Source organism: Aspergillus luchuensis, chromosome 5 (assembly GCF_016861625.1).
Source record: "Aspergillus luchuensis IFO 4308 DNA, chromosome 5, nearly complete sequence".
NCBI lineage: Eukaryota > Fungi > Ascomycota > Eurotiomycetes > Eurotiales > Aspergillaceae > Aspergillus > Aspergillus luchuensis.
Window position 1 is genome coordinate 220121 of NC_054853.1, and position 16101 is coordinate 236221.

A 16101-nucleotide genomic window follows, 5' to 3' on the forward strand; every position below is an offset into this window, starting at 1 on the left:
TTTATTTATATATTAATATATTTATCTTATCTACTTCAACCTCTGGATATTGGTTGTTTTAGTATATTTAAATATATATATAAAAATATAGTTCAAAAGTAAGTATAATACAGCTGTGATTTTATTAATAAACTTAATTTTTTAAAGATTTATTCTAAAGTATACTAGTAATTTCTAATAAAATTAAATATTATTAGTAGATTTAAAATAATAAATTTTATTTTTTTAGATCCTGAGCAAGTGCTTATCTAATTTAATATTTATTTTAAAATATTATTTGTCGGCTGGTAAACCTATCTTATTACTAATTCAATTCTTATTGAATTATCAAATGTCAATAAATCCAGAAAAATCCAGATTGGCTGCATTTCCTATATAAATTATATAGAGTTTCCAGCTTAGAAGGAAAAATATAGACCAGATTCTTTTATATATGAATTCTCATATTTCTTGATATCATGATTATTATTCTAATTATTTACTATTATATATCCTGCTTTTGATCTTACTTTCTTTATTTAATAATTAAATATTAATAATTCACTTATAATCTAGATTATTAGTAAATTAAATATAAATAGGGCCTCTTTATTTTTAATTAACTTTTCTTAAATAAATTAAGCTATTTTCTATTTATTTTCTATCTTGGAATCTACTTATTTCTTATTTAAAAAGATAGTTTGCTTCCCTTTAACTAGTTTATTAATTATATTTATCTTTATTATTCTAATATTTAGTTTCTTATTTAGGACTAGTATCACCTGATTTAATTATATAAGAATTATATAATTATATTTTATATTACTAGATCTACTTCTTTTACTTTAGAAGAGTTAATATTTTTTTTAGATCTAGTAGTATTAGATTATTTTTCTTTTTAAGTTTAGTGCTATCCTAATCTTCTAATAGTTATAAATCTGGTATATCTTTATAAAGAAACCCATTTAATTATATTTAATATTTCTGATAAGTTTAACTAATTTATATTAATTACTAATTAAAATAATAGAATTAAATAAGTTTATTAATCAATTAATTACCTTATATAATTAGCTGGTATAGATCAAAAATATAAAAATTCTTATTAAATTAAAGTAAGTATAGAAATATATTAATCCTAATTAACTAAACTAGTTAAATATACTAAAATAATTAAACAGATTAAAAATACAGTAAATCAAGTAAATAGTATAAATATTACTTGATTTATTAATAGAAGAATATGAAATTTATTGTAATTATATATAAGATTATAAAATATCTTTTAAAGAATATTATATAATTTCTACTAGCTTATCAGCTATATTATTAATTATATATAATTTATTATTTTACTTTTATAAACAGTTAGTTTTAAATATAAATAATATATATAAAATTTTATAAATCTTATAAAATAAACTGGCTCCTACTATGGAAGTAAGAAAATATAAATTAATTAAAAAATATTATTTATTATAAATCTTATTTTACTCTAGCTTAGAGATCCATATTTTTATATAAAAAAATTTATATATAGAATATAAATAGATACAAATATCAGAGATTTAATAATTATTATATATATAATATAATTTTTTAAAGTTAAATTTAATATTTTTACTAATATTTTCAATAATATAATTTAAAAAAATTATTAAATTAAATAAAAGTTCTAAGCAAGTTCCTGATTTTTATAAAATAACTTATAGAATCAGAGAATTCTACTGAAACTATTAAATAAAATTAAAATTTTAATTAAAAATAGTGAATATAATTCTTAAAAATTAATTTAATTCAGATTACTTAATAAATTCAATGAATTTAATAAATTATTTAAAATTGGTAAATAAACTAAAATATCCTTATAAATCAGAATTAAATAATAAAATCTACTTTTTTAGTAAATATTCCTATATAAATAAAGTAAAATAATCTAAATATTAAAAACCAGACCCAGAAATCATTGAAAAATTCAAAAAAATATATGAAAATAATAAATTTTAATATATATTTAAAAAAGCAAAGCAAAAATTTAATAAAAATAATAATTCTAATAAAAGTTCTGATAATTTGTTTAGTTTTATAATTCTATAAATTTTTATAAATTAAATAAATAAAATAAATATAAAAAATATCTGGATCTTTGATACAGGGTCTGATATATATATTTATAATAATCTATAATAATTTACTGATTATATATCTATAAATAATGAAATTACTGTTTTAATTAATAATACAGATACAAAAATCTATAGGTTTAAAACTGTTTATATCAGATTTATTCTTTATATTAGAAATAAATTAATTAAATTTAAATTAAAAAATATAGCTTACGTGTCTTACTTTTATTTAAATATAATCTCTGCTGGCAGGGCTAAGAAAGATAATATTTATCTGAATTTATATAAAAATATACTTGAAATATATAAAAACTGCTAAATATATAAAATCAATAAATAAAATAATATTTTATTAATTAAATAAAAATAAATATAATAAAATAAGTAAAATTACCAAATATTTTATTCAAAAATTGATACAAAAATTGATAATTTAAATAATTAAAATCATGAAGAAAATCATAAAAATAATTATTTATATAATTAAAATTATTAAATTGACTAAAGTCATTAAATTAATCAAAATTATAATAATAAATTATATAAATTTATATTAAATTATACAAACAGTATAAACTTAATTTAATTAAAAGGATTTGCTTTTTTATAGTATTAATAAATAGGCTATCCTGATAAAGAAATTATTAAAAATATTAAAAAATTATTTATAAATATTTATTTAAATATCTTATTTAAAATAGATAAATTTAATTTTTATAAGACCTACTATATAGTAAATATAAATAAATAAATATCTTGCAGACTAATATAAATAAGCTAAATATTATTTAATTTCTTATACTAGGATCTCATACACATGCCTCCAGGAATTAAAAATAAATAATATATAAATTATATTTATAATTTATTTACTAAATATTACTTCAGATAAATACTTGCAAATAAATTAAATATATATTAATTATTAAAATAAATAATATAATTTATATAAATATAATTTAAAGTAATTCACCTTTAGGGGCCGCCGCTTCCGGAAACGGCGTCGCCCAACCCGGAAGTGCCGCCCCTCACCGCCAAACCTCTTGCCGCTATATGAGCCCCGGGCTGCCCACTGGCGTAACCGTCACGTTATGTTTTTCTCCCTCAATCTTACCACCATCACAACCCTCGCTGAGGCGTCCTCAGCCATCCTCCTCAGCCATCCTCAGCCGGGTTGCTGCGTGATTTCCGCAGACCGGAGCCTCCGACCGGAGGATTCGCCTCCTTGCTTGAGCCCATCGGCATTTGTCCGTGCCTGCGCACCCTTGTTGGTATGATATGCCTACACTTATATGATGATGTCCTTGGGTTTGACTACTGGTTCAGAATACCTATTGTATACCACATGCCATATTATGTGCTCCATTACCACAAGCATTTCTGCCGTCTTTCAGCGTGCTTCGATGAGTTTGGCCTCACAGTTAATCCGAGACTGCACCACTTTCGTTATTTCCGCCGTTCCAGTCTTATCCGCATTGCAGATCCAATTACCGACCACATCTCCCCCCTGGGCGAGATGCGTGTTCGATGCCGTCTGTGGCTTGGAATCTGATTGGCTTGCATTCGCTGGTGTCCGGCTGAGACAGGGGCCGGTTCGCCACCTCATCCCAGAAGACCGTCGAGTGCACGCGGATGTCGGACATTCCGCAGCATTACAACCCGCTCTGATTTTGTTTTCTCGTCGTGACACAGTTAACGCTGGGTTGAACTTCACGTCCTGATGTGATTTTTGCCGTATGCAGGCATCGAACTGCCGAAATGTGGGACCTCTGTCTGGCCATATCCAACAGTAGAGGATCTGCTTTTACCACTTTTGGCACAAGCCTCATGCGGCGATGGTTCCATCGCCGGATTAGGCTCTTTTCCCCTAACAAGGCGATTTAAGCCACTGAGTGATATTCTGGCCTCCCGACGGTCAATGGATCCGACTTCCATATACGGGCTTCCGGCAGCAGCCGTTTATGGCGATTTTGCCTCCCATTCATAAGGGTCTCGGTTACTCCAGCTTCAGAGTGCATATTTCCGTCGGGCAATTCTAAATACTCCTGTAACGGAGCGTTAACCAATTGTGGATTCCAGCATCCGCAACAAGATTTAGTGAACTTCGTTAGGGAAATTCAGAACGCCGAATCAGGCGTCGCTACCATGGCCAGGCTGAAGTTTGAAGTGGAAGTGGTGCGAACTGGCCTTTTCGGCAGATCCGAATCAGCAATGTCGGAATCGGTCCAGGAAGTATTTGAAACATATAAAGAGTGTGAATGTCCTTGGCTTTTCTATCGATGTCTATGATTCGATTTATATTTGCCGTCTACTTCAAGAGATTATGAGCGCCTTTCTGTTCTATAGACCCAACTCGAACCCTAACAGGTACTCCAGAAGAGAGCGATTCAGCCCGCGATGTACCAAGTCTTCTTCCAACCTTCATACAATTCCATCTCAGCCGTCCATGGAAGGATCGGCCAGACCTGTTACGAGACCCCACAACCTTACCGACAGGGACAACTTCGATCTATGTTGTAGAGATAACGGTATGTTAGTTTGCGTAGAGATTCGGTGCGCAGCGCTGACCGGTCATCCAGCTCATTGCTCTCAGGCGCAGTCAACCAATGATAGATGCAGCGCGACATCTGATAAGGACTGCACTTCGTTGCATGACCCATTTCCTGAGCCACAAACAGGCCGCGAGCTTGTTGGGACATCAATGGCTGACAAGGGTCATGACGATGCAGTTCCTCAGGTGTGGGGGAAGGGCGGTGCTACTTCTATCTCGAATCAGTCAACCATCGAACGAAACATTTCAGCGCGAAACTCCCCAGATGAACCAGCATTGGCTCCAGCATCTGTGGATAGAGACATTTATCACGTGTCATTGTGCCAGCAGTCTCGAGAAGCCCCCCCAACCCCCGAAAGGCAGTGCTTCTCCCTTTCTTCGACCCAGGTGCATGCACAACACACATCAGAATGTATAATCAAGAACAATGACTTTCAGCCTGGATTACCATTCACCCTAGCGGAGTTCGCGCCTCCAAACACCGTCAAACGATCGTCGCTGGAAGATTGGGGCTCCATTGATGCAACACTACATTGCAGAAATAGCCCACATCAAGATCAATCTATACTCGAGGGTAAGTTGTGTACCATTAAGCTAGTATTACTCTTGTGACTTTATCTGTTTCCTGCCAAATTTCAATTCTGACCATTGTATTAGCGGATCATCTCTATATCCACGACATCACTGCTCCTGACTCCAATTCTCCGATAAGTGACCTGCACGAGTCAGAACTATTCCCCTTACATGAAAGTGCTGGCTCAACCGATGCAACATTTGTAAATGATGAGGGACAAGGTATCGAGGACGCATATTCAGATCCCAGCCCGCATCGACCGGTAACGCCGGTCAGGTCTACGTCCGAAGTATCTGATAAAGATCATTGCACTGCCGCTGACGATAATGAAGACGTTCTTGATCCATCGGATGACACTCATGAGGACTATACTACATCGGCTGATGCACAATCACTCCCGAGGCCTGAAACATATGCGGAACGTGCTTTTGGCGGGAGGAGTGACCAAGGGTCGTCCAAACTCAGTCCTAATGCAGAGTCGCATTTCTCACACAAGACGAAGAGTATAGACTCTGCGAATGATACCGCCAGGGAAGGTGATCGCCCAATATCCATGTCTAAATCCCCAACTTCGATCGAGTCGGAGAAGAAATATGTGGAATTTTCACACGTCGAGATATCAACCACTTCACCACGAACACCGCAACCTGAAATTTCAATTATCAAAGGGCATGTTGTTGACCAGACATGTTGCCATGCCCCACTGAGCCGAGGGCCGTGGCGCTTAGATGGGAATATACTGTCCATCGATATCAGAGAAGCACAACGCATTCCCATTTCTGCTGGGACTTCTACATTTCGAGTGCTAGATGGCCAGCTGTTTCAGACTATAACAATGAGCCTCGGGGCGGTTGGTACAACATCTAAGCCGGCAAATTCTGCCAGAATCACCAGGAAGACGGGTGTGTCTGCAGCTAGAGGCCCACTTACCTCTGAGAGAAAACGGTATCTCGTACGGTTGAGAGATGAGGGATACACGTGGAACCAAATAAGCGCCAAGTTTCCTGGCAGAAAGAAGGAAAGCCTCCAGGCAGCTTATTATAGAGAATTGAAGCGCTTGCCAACTCGGGTCTCCCAACGTTTGGAGCGTACTTCCAGCTCACATACTAGATCGAAGGAATCAAGCAATCCCGAGAGTCCAAAACCATGTCAGGTGAAGAGGATAAGATGTTCACGCTACAATCTCCGATGTAGGAGCGATCGTTGAATTCAAACAGGCTACTATAACAACTGGAGAGCAACCTTCCCTTCATATTTTGGATTACACGGACTCTGCCACTACAAGGAAGAAGCGTTCTTTACGCTCTATAAACTTCAAACGAACGACGCGATACTGATATTCTTCGGGAGGTGGCTTTAGCCGATTTCTGGCGTAACCTCAGCTTCAATCACTCATTGCCATGTCAACTTCTTCCCTTGCTACCTCTTGATATCATCGTCTTTTCTCCCCTGCGTCCGTATAACTCCTGGGCTTCCCTCTCCAGGATGATAGCCGTGACTTGCGATGTGAGTCCCCCGGAGGAGCTGCCCCTATCTTTGAATCAGAGTGCAAGTGGGTCAGGACGGGAAGTCGAGGTAGGAGTCTGCGGCAGTAGCCTTGTCAGAGGGATCCATGTAGATTGACTTCTTGCTTGGCTTCTGGATACGAGGGGAGCGCCGTACTTGAGTCTGCACATTCCATTCGTGCAATGAAGACCGCAAGAGCCAAAACCCCCTCAACTAGGGCAATATTCCCGGAAACCGAACCCCACTGGTGGATATTCCCCCGAAAAATCAGACGATCAACGCTAAAGGTTACTGAGGAAAGATAGAGCTACAGGGCAGGAAGTTCGAAAGTTGCTACCTTATTGTGTAAAACATATATAAAGGTAGCTCGTCCTCTCGGTCCGTCTACCAGAAGAACAACACCACTCCAACTCCCGCATTCCCACGCATCTACCACACACAGCCCCGTCAAAATGTACACCCGCGCCCAGGTTCTCGCAGCTCTTGCTGCTATCTCCGCCACCGGCGTGAACGCTGCCATGGGTCCTGCCTTCAGCACTGGTCCTGTCTCCGACGACCTCTTCATCCGTGAAGCTATCTCGACTCTCATCCTCCGCAACGGCCCCAGCGGTGGTTTTTCCGATGCCATCACCTCCCTGTGGGTTGGCATGGGCACCTCCAACGGTGACCTGATCCAGTCCATTGCCGACAACTGGCAGCAGAAGCAACTAGACCATGTACGCTTACACTCTCATGGAGACTAGCGGTTAGTGACCACAGAATCTCAACAAACGAACTAAATTCTTACCCGGTCCTTTGCACAGCCACTACCCAGGAGCCCATCTACGGTGATGGCCAGGCAGACGGCACTAAGGGCGACAAGGTCACCATGCACTGTAAGTGACATCTACAAGCCATCTTCCCTGCCTCTCAGCTAAATATCGCGATCTACAGACAAGTTCGATGGCTCGACCGGCAGCTACACCCAGACCGTTCTGATCAACGGCAAGACCGCCTCCACCCTCTCCACCAGCGATGGCAAGGCCTTGGGCTGGGGAAGCGCTGTCGAGTATGCCGAGGACAACTGCGACACTGTCGGTGATCACTGTAAGTTGCACAATGACATTACCGAAGCATCTTCGCCGTGCTGATAAAATCACTCTTGAGCTTGGACTAACGCCACGATCATCCTCGATGTTGCTGACCCCAACTACATCAACGCCCTCGCCAAGGGTTGCGGCGTCTCTGGCAACATGTCTACCAGCGATAGCGGCAAGACATGGACTGTTACCACCATTAACATTCCCGAGTACTCTTTCCCTAGCTAAATACGCTACAACTAGCCTACTGTGGGACCTATCTGGATATGGGACATTGCTAGGATAGTGCGGTGATTTTTGTCTTCGTCTATGTATTATTATATTCCGATAGCATTGAATTTTTAATCTTATTACTTATACGACAGTGGTTTATTCCTTTACTAGAGCAGAGCAAAGATTCACATACTACAATTATCCACTCCACAGCAATGCATCAATCAAATCAAACCACAACTTTAGCGCGAGGCAATGCACGGATGCTCCTATTTTAGCTACACAGCCTTGCGGTTTCGGCTACGATGTATTATTTCACCGCCACTTAGAAATATCCCCAAGGCCGGTGTTAGCACCCATTGGTTGCTATTACTGGTACCGGATAGCTTTCAAAATGGTTAATCATCTAAAGAAACAACAAAAGTCGAAAGAAGCCTCTAAGAAAATTGCGGATGTGCCAGTAGTCCTCTTTATATCCTCTAATGTTGAAGACAGGGGAAGATCCCCAATGAAGAAGTTGGAGACATTTCATTGCACTCTGGGCGATCGCTTTGGGCGAGATCGTGAGTTCTATTCAACTACCAAAGATGAGGATGGTATGACGCCGCTTCATTACGCAGCACGGTTATTGCCAACGGGTTCCATTTCATGGGTGGAACATGAGGAGGAGCGGCAGAAATGGAACTTGCTTCTAAAAGGCTTTAATCAGGATGACCTGAACGTGCAGGATGAAGATGGTCGTACCCCACTCTCTCATGCGGCAGAGGTTGGAAGCGCATGGGTTGTGGATAAGCTGATCAAAACTGGAGCTGATCTCTACCAATGCGACCAAAACGGACGATCGCCCTTATCTTGGGCAGCGCAATCCGGAGAAAGAGAATCGATGGAGATACTGAGTTGGAATGCCGGTGTCTTTGATGACAAGGACAACCGAGGCTGGACGCCCTGTCATTATTTTCTACAACGGGAGCCTGAGTCAGCTGAGGATACGATTTCAGGATTCTTCCACTTATCTGGGACAGAAGCCATTCCCAAGAGGTCGGACACCTTGCCTGGCGCAAGGTGTTCTCGAGTATTAGCGTGTCGACGCGAGTGGCAGCCGACTATATCAGCACGTCCTTGTTATCTACGCCTACTGCTTGTGGCCTCACTTTGCTGTCGCGTGCTGTCCAGCTTGATAGAATTCTGATCGCCGCAATACTCCTCACCATCGAGGATATCGACATAGGCGTGCCAGACGGGGATGGTAAAACGCCACTCTGGAGAGCAATAGAAGCCGGAAATCGCGAAATCACCGAGTTACTATGGAATTATGATGATGTGACTTTGAGGCTACTAGCAACGAGTGCTCAAGCCCGATCTGACCTGCTAGAATGGGTTGTAAACAACAGGTATCCATTCACCAGACGGCATGGTCCAGATAACCAGACAGCGTTTCATATAATGCTTGACATCCCTAATATTGGCGTTATGGAGCATCAACTCATACAATTCATAATTGCCCAAGTACCCAATTTGCCCACGGACACCGTTGAAGCCCCAATATACGTGAGTTCAGAATTTCGAGAGGGAACCGACAGGCGTGGCTTAACCCCCCTCGCCTTGGCAAAAGAGAAACGACTGCTACCTATCGTGAAGCTTTTTCTTCGATGGAGTGCCGGAATTGATTGGTTGTGGGAATTGCTTGATTGTATTCTGCGCTGGTGGTCAAATGCTCTGACTTAAGTGGCTGCGGACATCGCCGTAATGGTCATGGCCATTGACGGTGAGAATATCACATCTGGTCAGCTCATTCATGATGTGTCTTTGTTGCTCAGACCAAGCTAAGCGGTAATAATAGGCTTACGCGAGCGATTTGGTATTGTTGTTGTTCGGAGGAAGATTGTTTGTTCCTATTTCCGTCGACAACCTAATGGCTTTATATATAAAACGGATATCAGGTTGATTGGAAACCAACCTGATTGTATCTGGAATGCATTCCTCATACAAAGCCCTATTATTTACTTGATCTAGCTTTGAATTACTGCACAACAGATCTTGCTCGGTTCAAGTTTGGGCTTTCGGTGCTCTCTGCAAGAAATCGCGGGGGAATTTCCAGCTGTCAGGTATCTAGGATAAGCTGAATTCAGCAGAGTGAAACTTACCATGCAGATGTAATTTTGCAGGTGAATATGACGGGTATTCTCCACGTCTTGGTCACAACGTAGGAAGGTGGTCACCAGATTATCGAAAACCCGAGTTGTTTCCCCCACCATGGTCGCCGTTGGATGCACATCAGATCAGATGGGTTTTGGAATAAAACAAAGATATGAGAACGTCTAGAGCACCTATAACTAGTTGGATGCTGATGGTTGTGGTTATTTCATTTTGTTTGACCTGATCTACGTCGGCAGCATTTGACCATGTTTGACCACCAGGTATTACCCGTGAGTAAAATATGTGCAGTTATGGCCTATGATATAGGCGGTGTCTACTAACTTGCCCCCTCTCAGAATAGTTCAGGCTACTCACCTTTGGCTCAGCTTTGCTCAGTGATCAGGTAGGTCAGCCACTGAGCGCTCTGTTGCACAGACTGGGCGCTTAGTAATGCATAGCAAAGACTGAGCTCCATCCCGCAAATTCCCGTGTAGGTGCGTGTCTTTTACGTTGGTATGTACAATTTACTGAATGGACTTGAGCAGCTATACTTCCCGGTTCTTCGCATAGCATATGTGCCTATATATGACATATCTATGTCAATAGCACGCATGGTATCAACCTTCAGAACGATTTTGGAGCTCAACTCAAGTAATTTCGATGAATTATGGAAGGAGCGAAGACGCCTTTATATTCTAAACAGTGAAACACTATACGCATATGCAAGACTTAGTTGCACCGGTACGAACCTAGACACTTCACATGGCGAGGGCCCAAAGTTTGCGAATGCGCAAAACTTGAATGCGATGGTCCATGACGACACGACTTGCAAAGGTTCTTCCAGGGACCGGACAGCAATTCGGACAGATGATATCAGAGCATGGGCCTAGGGTGGGCTTTGAGATACATCATAGTTTCACCTTCAGATTGACTACTTTGACCGAGTTTTCTAGTATCCCTGCCTCTTCACAAGCGACAGTCACTGCATTGAGGTCTAATTTCTATCTTCAGAGGCCCAGACACTCGGTGCTATGATAGGGTCAGACTACCTGCGACCGATGCGATATTTAGAAAATGCCACTCTGCGCCACAGTACAGTATTTCTACATATATAGACTGCATAGCTAGCATGGAAATGTGATGGCTGAGGGTGCAGATACAAGCGTCTTGACGACTATACCGACTCTTGATCCTTGACTCTCCCTATTCCAGTCCTCCCTTCATATCTAAAGCCGTGCCATCTTCCTTTAGCGACCAAAGCAAGGTTGCAGCGACCTTTGCTGATTCGTTGAACGTTGCGATCATTGTAACAGACATGCTATGTGCATGCTCCACTAGATTATACGTACTTGATTTTCTAGTTCTTCTCTTTCCTTTTCAGTGTCCGCCCCTCGCTACTTTTTGCTCGCTAAGTAGCTTCAACACGTCTTAGAACGCTCTAAGCAGCCCAAACAAGTCGGCTTCGAACAACGTCAACTTGCCGGGCCATCGCTCTTGCATGTCTAGGAGATTTTGGATCTTCTTGTTGTTCTTGGTGTTGCGAACAGTGCCGTATACCTGGTGGCCGGTCTTAAAAGGAGCTGTTGGACCACATGCCTGGTGATAGACCCGTCCGCACCCATCACAAGAGAAATAGAGCCTACCATACAGGTCTGTGATAAGAATAGAATGCAACGCTTAGGCGGTGGAAGGGAGATAGAAGGGTTATCGCAGCTCTTTTCTACCCTTTGACTTTTGCCTCTCCAATCTAGGTCGCACCGATATGGTTGGATTAGTACATGGTATTTATTAGCCATGCGTACGAATGGCAGAAGATCTACTTCGATTGTGGCTAGATTGAAGTGGGTCCTTGTTCGGAGGGTGGGGGTTATCAGTTCTCCCGACTTGTCTCCATGGTACGCACGACCACTCAGGCGAAAGTGGTGGCAATTGGGCATCTCCCGAGCAGCAAGTGCTATTATAGCGAATGTGGAGAATGGAGTCGTCAAAAAGGTAGTGATGATGTGAAACGGACCTAGGCATTGTAGATGATGATGATGATGTCATACTCTGACCCCTCGCGAATTGAAGCGATATGCAGGATCCCCCTATCTAACTTCTCTCTATATACATTCCTTATGTGCGCTATTACTTTCCGCACGAATTTGGAGTCTCGTCGAGGCCTATGTTGGCCTAGTTGCCTGGTGTTCTGTTCTGCGGCCCCCGTGGCGCGTGGCTTCGGAACCTCTGGGACGGTTCTACAAAGTCCAGTACAGCCCCGAGGGTGCTGTGGTCTTGATCGGCGTCTTGTGTCTTACCTTCCTTATCTTCTTGTCCTCCCAACATGCTTGAAACATTGCTGAATGCACCCCCGATCTTCCTGTAGTTGTCGTCGCAGATCTCTGAGACTTGGGCAGTCCACCAGTACGTGGACTACTGTCTCGCGAGCCCCACACACACATCTATTATCGTCTCGGAAACCATGTTGTATCTCGTACGTCGCCAACCACGAGTGACCCGTCCGTAGTTGTGAGAGTAGGTAAGCTCAGTTCCGTGGGAGCGATCCGTACAGTCTTCGGGTACGGATCGCGGGCAGGGTTTGTCGATCTGGCGGAGGTGCCCTCCCTTTGTAGACTTGGCCCACTCTTCCTTCCACTCGTTGAGAACTCTCTTCCGGATGAAGCCGTTTTCCCGCGAGAGAAGGGGCTTGAAGGGGTGCATCTTCCTCGGGCCTACCGCTTCCTTTGCCAGCCGGTCGGGCTCGTCGTTTCCGGGATCGTTGCAATGCCCTGGCACCCAGTGGAGGCGAATTGGGATCCCTCGCGCTATCATTTCGGAGGCTGCCTGCAGTATGGCTCTGATGATTCGTTGGCCGGACTTGTTGGCCGGGTTACGAATCGCTTGTAGTGCGGACATGCTGTCGCTGAGAATAGTCGCGGGTTGTTTCCCCCTGTCTAAACGGCCTTGCCTCTTCGTTGTTACTTGAAGGACCAGGCTAATGGCGTAGAAGATTGCCATGAGTTCGCCTGCGGCCCCTAGGTGGTTTTGCTGGCCGGATGCGTCGAAGACCGTGGTTCCAGGCATATTCCGTCTGGCTGCGGTGTTCTCTTTCGCCTTTTCTCGGTTTGGTTCGATATCGATCTCAGCGAACGTTTGCCCTCGCCAGGGCGCTAGTGGTGTGGGGTCGATTGTCTCTAGGGCTTGCAGGCGGCGGAGGTCCATTATTCGTAGTGTTTGAGCCAGCACGAAGTGGCAGTGGTGTCCGAGATGTGTGCTGCGGGTTCTTGTTCGGGCCATTATCTCTTGGATAGCCATTGTAGATGTTGATGAAATGGCCCTCCCTTGTCCGAGTAGGGCACGGCTCGGGCGAACAAACCATCCGATCTTACTTGCAATACACTTGGGTTTTCAGAATACTTTGCTGGTACACTGCCGATATTTATCGTAAGTAGAACCACATTAAACTGCAGTTCCGATAAACCTTTAGACATGACCCTGACGATCGCCCAAAAAAGATCTCGTCCGAAATTAGAAGACCGCTCATTCCGCATATAACGATAATTTTCATATATCCTGACCTGCAATGGCGCGCAATCCGGATATTGGTAGCAGATTATTGTGGAACCCCACACTTTAGATGGCCTTCCGGTAGAATTGAAGCAGAGTAGGTAGACGAATCCATGATGTCGAGTGCTTATAATCTGGTTCTACTGCCTTTCTTCTTTGGTCCACGGTATCTATACGCTCCTATTGGTGCTACTATGTCCCTCACACTTCCGACATGAGGTATATCTGTTCTAAGCTTTAGGATTATCCTATTAAACGATTAAGATCAGCCTCAAATCTTCCGATTTCATCACAAATAGTCAAGAATAAATGGACAGGACGATGTCGCCGTCGTGCTGGGACTGGTTTATGGCCATAATTTTATCGTCGAAGTGACAATCAAATTCATGGTCAAATATTGTCCGATAACCCATAGCCGACAGCCACTGAACACTGGCAGCTTCACCTCTAGATGTAGTTTGCTTCAGGGACGTCTCAAATTATCGTTTGGAGCGGAGAATAATGTTTTAACGCAAGTTGCCTCCCTAGGAAGTTTGCCAATATTCTGTTCTTCAAATCCTGGATGACGGCTTCTAAATCAATCGAGTCCTGATACCCTGCGTGTTGCACATTCAGATGAACCCGGTCTACTTCGTTCATTTGAAGCAAAGCAGATTGTCCTAATATGCCGGACTCATCCTGGATGGCCTCGTATAGGTTTCTGGATATCTTCCCGGACATCAGATGTGCCACTGCTGATTCCAGAGAATGAAGCAACGCCACCATTGCTGGTCGTGCGTAGAAAGTGTGTGTGGCAAGGGCATTGACCCCGTTGTTGGTTAGACTAACATTCTTGCTGCAATCATGTCAGCTTAGCGTAAAAATAAGTCGACTAGTGACAAAACCTACATGGTGGACATCAATTCCTCGCTACATATCAGTGCGAAGCCCAGACCTACTATGCTAGCAATGACCCACAACCATCTACCTTGTCTGAGGTAATTGTGTATCAAGTCACGTTCGCTCTTGGAGGGATCCCCCAGACCACAGGCGTGAGCAATGCAGTTCATCACATATGCCTTCTTTTGCTCTGCTGCTCGTCGGGGTCGTGGACAGTAGCACTCTGGGAAATGGCACATTTCTTCATAATTCAGGACCAGCAGCATCCGCGCGGCTCGCTGGCCCACTGCATCTGGAACCATGTTATTTTTGAGCATAACAGCGTAAGTAGCTGCCGCTTCAACACCGATCCACTCTAATGGCAGTCCCAATGCATGGAGGCCTTGGGAAACGTTTGCATTCCAGGAATCCAACAGTGGCTCCAAAACAGTGCGTGGTGCAGGGTCAATCAGACGTGCACTGAGCCTCAGAACTTGCTCAAAATCGGCTCTTCTGAGCCATTGACCGTCTTCCGGAGCCCTGCAAGCCTTTCGCAAAAGGCAGATAGTACGATCTGGGATTAGATGTAACGGTGTACCATGGTTGATCGGCCTCTCGGAGCCCTCGCCTGGCATTTGGGCTATTGAAGGGGTGGCTGGAGACTTGAGTTTGCTTATTCTTTCCCCTCCTCTTCTTCTTTTGTCTGGTACAGTCGTCCGAGTCTTCCGTATGTCAATGCGAGGCTCGATTCTATCTGGTTGGGTTCTGCTTTGTGGAAGGGCATCTCCGTGGGATGTCAGCTGGTTTCCTGTGTTCGTGATGTTCTCGTATGTAGTGGCAGGAATGTTGTCGTCTATAAAAAGAACCGTTAGCAAATTATTATGAGAACCACAGTAATGAAAGGATGCTCAGGGAGTTAGGTCCCTACCTTCGCCTGTGGGGTGGCTGCACGCAATCACTTCGCTACCTCTGCTTACGGCCCATGATTGAATAGCGTTGACCTTGCGAGCCCTTTGGAGTACATCGGCGAGTTGGACAGGAGTCAGGATTTGTGCTTTTGTCAGGATCTCAATCAGACTCCCTGCAAGCTAAAACCACTTAGCATTGATTCTCAACATGAAGATCAAGCTCACCTTTGCCAGGCTGTCTTCTGGTAAGCTCTCACATCCCACTTCGCCATACCTAGGGGAATTCTTGTTGTATGAGTACGGGGCCACTCAACAAGACCTCAAGACATACCTGAAAGCTGACGATGACATCCGGCATATTTTGTAGACCCAGCGTATGTCAATGTGCTAGAAAAGTGATCGGCCTATGAGACAACTTCTGTTTAGGATGCCACAAACCGGCACTGCAAAAGAAGCTGTAATACTGGCGACCCATGTGAACCGCGCCGTGAAGAGTTCACTGATGTCTTAAAAGAGCGTTAGCGAAGCTCAGGTCCGTCTCTGAAGTAGGGCTGGTTGGTCACGAAAATCGTGTGCACACTAAATGAAGAGTATCAATCTGAAGGTGGAAGGTGAAAAAATGTGA

The 16101-nt window shown here is 42.7% G+C and overlaps 4 protein-coding genes across 4 annotated transcripts; 3 read left to right on the forward strand and 1 right to left on the reverse strand.

Moving 5' to 3' along the window:
* Positions 1 to 4806: 4806 nt before the first annotated feature.
* Positions 4807 to 5527, forward strand: AKAW2_50073S (uncharacterized protein; the record flags this gene model as incomplete). Its single annotated transcript, XM_041689850.1, has 3 exons — positions 4807 to 5230; positions 5314 to 5432; positions 5480 to 5527. The coding sequence occupies 3 exons, from the start codon at positions 4807 to 4809 to the stop codon at positions 5525 to 5527; spliced, it is 591 nt and encodes a 196-aa protein (XP_041543494.1).
* A 1923-nt stretch (positions 5528 to 7450) lies between these two features.
* AKAW2_50074S (uncharacterized protein) lies at positions 7451 to 8043 on the forward strand (the record flags this gene model as incomplete). The annotated part of the gene is made up of 4 exons (XM_041689851.1): positions 7451 to 7481; positions 7540 to 7611; positions 7670 to 7822; positions 7883 to 8043. 4 exons carry the CDS (start codon positions 7451 to 7453, stop codon positions 8041 to 8043), a joined length of 417 nt encoding a protein of 138 aa, XP_041543495.1.
* A 379-nt stretch (positions 8044 to 8422) lies between these two features.
* Positions 8423 to 9412, forward strand: AKAW2_50075S (uncharacterized protein; the record flags this gene model as incomplete). The annotated part of the gene is made up of 3 exons (XM_041689852.1): positions 8423 to 9003; positions 9051 to 9348; positions 9401 to 9412. 3 exons carry the CDS (start codon positions 8423 to 8425, stop codon positions 9410 to 9412), a joined length of 891 nt encoding a protein of 296 aa, XP_041543496.1.
* Positions 9413 to 14184: 4772 nt separating this feature from the next.
* On the reverse strand, positions 14185 to 15834 carry AKAW2_50076A (uncharacterized protein; the record flags this gene model as incomplete). Its single annotated transcript, XM_041689853.1, has 5 exons — positions 14185 to 14545; positions 14599 to 15421; positions 15497 to 15656; positions 15702 to 15761; positions 15808 to 15834. 5 exons carry the CDS (start codon positions 15832 to 15834, stop codon positions 14185 to 14187), a joined length of 1431 nt encoding a protein of 476 aa, XP_041543497.1.
* Between the last annotated feature and the right edge of the window lie 267 nt (positions 15835 to 16101).